Genomic DNA, 6,000 nt, shown 5'->3' with positions numbered 1-6,000 from the left:
TTGACGGTAAAAAGCTATATACGTCTATCCCACACATAGCTGGCATCGAAGCTGTAGAATGGGCTCTACTGCGCAAATCAAACATCAGAGCTGACAAAGTGTACATTTTGGAGATTTTACATTTTTGTTTGTACCACAGTTATTTTGTATGGGAAGAGCAATTTTTCCTACAACAGAAGGGAACATCCATGGGATTTGCTGGGGCACCAGCATATGCCAATACCTTTATGGCTAAATTTGAATCAGAATATATTTACAAAGATAAAGAATGGCAAGATCACACAATACTTAATTGCAGGTTTATCGATGATATTTTTATTTTGTGGACAGAAAGTCAACAGAAGTTGGAGAATAAGCTGTTTTGATGAAAATATCCAATTCACACACACCATCAGTGATTCAAACATAACATTTTTGGATGTTGCCATATCTTTGGAAGCTTCAAAGATACAGGCCGCAGTTTTCAGAAAAGAAACTGCCGTTAACAACGCTTTACAGTTTCAGAGTTTTGACCCTCCGAGTTTGAAAAAGAATCTCCCCTTTTCACAGTTCATGAGGCTGAAAAGAATTTGTTCAGAACCCAATGACTTAGAGCAACATTTGGTACTTCAACAACAGAAGTATAAAGAAAAGGGTTATCCCCAAGATTTATTGGATGAGGCAAAAAAGCGCATTTCAGCATTGGATCGGAACAACCTGTTAAAACAGAAAAATAAAGAGAAATCAGAGAGGCACGTATTTGTGTCGAAATTTTCAACAAGCTCGCAAAAAATCAAAAACATTGTAAATCGACACTGGGAGTTACTAGAGAATGAGCGGGATTTTCAAGGAATCTTCAGATTAAAACCATTGTTCGCATTTGACAGGTCCAAGAATTTAAAGGAGATTCTCAAATTTTCATCTAAACAGAAACAACATAACTCATACAGAGGAATGAAAAAGTTTGCTAATTGCGTACATTGTAATAATGTTATCACAGGAGCCAATATCCATCATCCACAAACAGCAAAAGATATTAAATTATTTAATAATTCAGACTGCAATTCCATGAATCTGATTTATTACATAAAATGCCCATGCGGCAAACTGTATGTAGGAAAGACTGAGAGAAAACTGAAAATAAGAATTTCTGAACACAAGAGTACAATTAGGAACCAAAATATTAAAAGCAGCTTAGCTGTACATTGGAAGGAAGCAGGGCACAACATAGCAAAGCTCCAGTTTTCAGTGCTAGAACAAGTAAAACTATTTGAAGGTACGGATCTCACCAGATCCCTCCTCCAAAGGGAGATGTATTGGATAAAAAGGTTACAAACCCAGGATCCCAAGGGATTAAATGAACGCATAGATTTTGCATGTTTCTTATGAGGTATACATTTCTCTGTGACTGTTGACACGTGCAACGTTCATACACGGTATCTTGAATTTGAGTTGATGAAAATGTACATATTAGCCAGCACACCTTTCATTGATTTTCATTATTTCTGCTTTTATGTTCCACCACTGAGTTTTATTTTGTACCACAGTGTTTTATGTTTGTACCGATCGATCAAGTTTCACAGTCACTGTGACACCTTTTTTTTTATGGCGTTGATTATTTGGTTATATGCAGATAGGCTTGGGTGTGAGTGAGTTTTTTCTCAGAGGTTTTATTATGCATTTATGTGGATGGTTTTTGCCATGAAGCATGTCATAGAAGGTTGTTTTCGAGTTTCCTCCTGCGAGTGTTTCCGACGTTAGTTAGACCCATTCAAAGATGGCGCCGATTTCCGAGAGGACGCAGTCCCTTGTTAGTGTCCATGACCAGTCCACAAGCTTTTTTACGCGTCCGTGTGAGTTTGTCGTTAAGAAGTTGCCGATGAGTTAGAGTGAAGAATGGAGACGCTGTGGCGGTTAACTTTATTGGAACTTGGATTTCCATCTATAGGTACCTGCGCTTATCTGCTCACTGAGAGTGGCACGTTTGCCGTGTAACAGCGTATATTGAGATACTTATGTGAGTTCTGTGTTTGCAGACTCACCCGGTTGTTTGAGGTGAAAGAAGACGGGCATTTAGCGTACAGTCCTGGTTTATCCTCGATTGTGGTCCGCAAGGAGGTAAGATACTTTAGATGTACATCAGAAGAGCAGTGCATTTGGGTGCTCCGCAGCACTGATGCTTGAATGGTTTTTATCTCATTTTTCCATTGTAGTCTTTGAGGTTGTTTCCACGAGCAGCTAGCAGTTTGTAAGTCTCTGTTTCGTTTGATTTATTATACACATGCTGGTGAGGTGAACGGTCTCTCATGTTTAATACTTTGAAAGGTGGCAATTGAAACATGATAATGAAGCATAACAACCTTGAAAATCAGACGTTATGTTTTCCTGACTTTGAAAGTGTGAATATAAGGAGTTGCTAAACATTGTTCATATATCATTTTTGTAGATACATAAGGCTCCTGATGAAGGGCCAATCTTCGGCCCGAAATGCATTGAGCCGGCAACCGACATCTGACGAAGATTATTGTAAAAATGATGTGTTTATGTAAATGTATTTTTGTTTATTGACATCTAATGAATTGACGTTTATATGTGTTTTATTGTTTGAAAAACAATTGCAAAGTAAAAGAGGACACAAATGAACAATTTTTTTTTGGGTGTGTCGAATTTAAATAATTTTGAAAGAAGGAAAAATTTAAATTTAACATGTGAGTAGAGTGGTTGAATACACACTTGAAAACAAGTGGTAATTACCATGGCTACAGTGCGTAGAGGTCGAGCCCTGTGGGCTCGAGGTAGGAAGGTTACATTGCAATATGTGCCAATGCATGCAAACATTACAGAGTATGCAAAAAGTAACTTATTACTAGAGTTCATACCAATTTCATAGAAAAGCAATACATGTAGGTAACAGATTCCCAAATATTCCAAGAATTATAAGATAGTGTGAAGGACAACAAATAATTAAAATAGATATTCTTCCATTATATATAATCATTGCTTCTTCAAGCGGTCCCACTGTTATTCAACACTGTAAGCATCATTCAATGATATGACAAATAAGAGGAAAAAGAAGAAAAATCCCCTAATATAGGAGAAACATCAGACAAGAAGAAGCGAGAAAATCTCCTAGTAAAGGAGAGCCACATATAAATTGCTCATTTAATATAGTCTTGATCAGCATGATTGTTGTAATAGGTGAATACAAAAATGATCATTGTGATAGCACAATTAAGTGTAATTAAACAGTCCAATACAAACAGCAATATAACCCAAAAACCTTTTTAAATCAGTTAAATGTACATAATATCCTTCTGATGAAACAGTCAATGCAATTATACAATTTGATACAGGCAGCACTAAAGTCATAAGTCTTGGAGGAGAATATACTTATTTCAATGGGCTATGCCCCTATAAGAAATGGTGCAACTCATCATTTGTATTCAATTCCAAATGTAACTATAGCAAATGACAAATCCACCTAGCCTCCAATTGCCTGAGACAGTGTCCTGTCCCCACCCCTTTTGTCAGGTAGCACCACATCAACACAATGGAACTTGAATTTTGATCTATCAAATCCTCCTGTGAACTCATGGGACACCAAGGCATATGTGATGTCATTGTTTAAACAAGCTCTCCCATGTTCTTTAATTCTCACCTTCAATTGACATGTGGTGCTAACCACATAAATCTTATTACATGTACATATCAATACATATACAATGAGCTGGTCAGGCAATTAATTAAGTGTTAAATCATGAGTTTTTTAGTCATGTTATAACTGAAGGTCTGTGTCTTATTGCATCCCAGGTGGCATATATTGCAATCCCCACAAGTGTAGAAATCCTGTGGTCTTCTAAGCCACATCTGTGTGTTCGGAGCTTTAGATAGTGCATAGCTCGGGTGCTGGGACTCCTTAATGGTCTTACTTCTCCTATACGTTATGGAAGGCTTCCCAGAAATCAATCCTCCAACTCCAGGTACCAATTTAAGGATGGCCAGTGTTTATTTAAGACCCTGTGAATATCCTGATTGGAGGATTAGTAGGTGGTTATGAAATATAACCTTTCTGCTACTGTCTCATTTTTGGTCTTGTTAATCAAAATTCCCTTACGACACACCCCTCTAGCTCGCAATTAAGCCTGTTGTTTGTATCACCTCTTACTCAGTCTGGCAGTTGTCAGTTTTGCATGAAAATCAAAGCTTGAATCCTCAGTACATTTGCTACTAATTCATAGCAGATCACCAAATGGAATGGCTCTTTTGGTACATTAAGGGTAGAAACTGCCATGATGTAATATGCTATTGATGGCTGCTTCTTTCCTGTACAATGTACTGTGTATTTTTTGATTGGTGACATAAAACTCTACATCAAGAAATTGTATTTTTGTTAGTGTGGCACACTACTAGCCCATTCCCTCCCTCTGCCCCCCTCCACCATGTGAAAATCGCAGAAAACAATTTTCTAATTTGTTTGCACCAATATTAAAATTGTCAGGAAAAAAATCAGAAATCCCTGGTGAGGCTGCCCAAACACAATCCACTTCAGTTTCCAACTGCCAACATGTAAACTGCATTACACTCCACCCGGCTGACTTATGTGTCAGTTCAAATGTTTTGAATCATGTGTGAATTGTTTTTATTGGTTGCTGTGTAATCTGAAACAACTTTTCATATTTCTGTTTTTCAGGCAGTGGGACTGACCTTGCCAGGGCTAGTATGAACCTATATGCCCCAGCAAGCTTAGTGTGATCAGGGTTGGACTAACTGAAAGTCACCTTCGAGACAAAGATGAAAGCAGCTTTTCAGCCAGTCTTTTATCACATACAATCTCAGCAGAAAGAGATTGAGCAATTTCTTTGAAGTGCCTCTGTGCATTTTAGATCCTTTTAGAATTGTGATGAGAACATCTTAGAAAAGCTCTGTTGCATGCACAAGATTGGTGAGTTGTGATTTACACTGAAGACAAGCAAACTGCCTCAGCTGTATGTATTATATAATCATGGCCTTCATTGGTTGTCATAAGGATATATGGAATACCATCTCTGCTCTGAGTTGTAAAGTAAGACATACCAATAATTTGCTGCAGAGACTCCCTTGCATGTCATGACCCTAGACAACTATAGTTGCCACAGAAAGGGTAGATATGTACCTAAGTGGCAGATACAACACTACTGTCAACTGACCCTGTGACTGGAAGAGGGTCACTTTTACCTAGCCTGGATTTTTAGCCAATAATACTTCATCAGCTGCCACTTGTACGCCTGTACTTCTTACATGAAAGAGAAACTGCAAATGCTTGTAGCTAAAAAGAAAAGAAAACACTCCTAAACATTTTTTCTATTTTCAATGTGGGAAAGGAACAGAAGCAACGGGGGTGAACGCCACTGGGGAAGACAGAAGAGCAAGAAAACAATATAAAAGGTGGATTGATGGCAAAGCAAGGATGGGTGGGATGGGAAGCAGCAAAGAGGGTGCAAGGAGAAATAGTAAAACAGACAACAGAAGGAGAGTACAGGAGAGAGACTGCAAAAACAAATGCACTGTCATGGAGTACTTAACAATAATGAAACAAGGGTATGGTGGGAGGGGAAAGAAGCAATACGGTCATGAGGGTGGAAGGGAAAAAGCAACAAGAACAAAAATGGAATATGAAAAAATGTAATAGTACCTAAATCACAACGTGATCTTTGGAAGAACAGCAATCAAGCTGAAGCTATCAGTACTTGGTCCATGCTCCAGCCAAAAGAGGGAAAGTGAAGCTGGCATGGACCAGCCAATTAGAAGGCAACAAAAAAGAGTGACAATAAAGACAACAAATGATAAGCATTGTCTGTGCTGCAAACCCCTTGCTATAGAGAATATCTCTCACAATTGTGCATGTTTGCAAAAACAACAGGTGATGGACCGAATGAGGATCAATGTCACACATTCAACCCAGTCAAAAGATCTGGGTCCTAATCCATCGTTTTTTGCACTCCACACCACCCTGGGTTAGACAATGGCGATATGCAAATCAGC

General features: G+C 38.4%; 1 protein-coding gene across 2 annotated transcripts in view; it reads right to left on the bottom strand.

Annotated features, from left to right (window-relative positions):
* Nucleotides 1–290: 290 nt before the first annotated feature.
* Nucleotides 291–6,000, bottom strand: part of LOC147692361 (cytochrome P450 2A5-like) — a 333,458-nt gene continuing 327,748 nt past the window's right edge. For both annotated transcript variants that reach the window (XM_086938584.1, XM_086938585.1), the window contains exon 4: nt 291–696. In XM_086938584.1, the coding sequence (XP_086794710.1) occupies nt 551–696 (146 nt within the window). In that variant the 3' untranslated portion in view covers nt 291–550. The remainder of the gene's footprint in view (nt 697–6,000) is intronic.

Source organism: Lissotriton vulgaris, chromosome 9 (genome assembly GCF_964263255.1).
Source record: "Lissotriton vulgaris chromosome 9, aLisVul1.2, whole genome shotgun sequence".
NCBI classification, from domain to species: domain Eukaryota; kingdom Metazoa; phylum Chordata; class Amphibia; order Caudata; family Salamandridae; genus Lissotriton; species Lissotriton vulgaris.
This window is presented reverse-complemented; position numbering and strand designations above follow the sequence as displayed.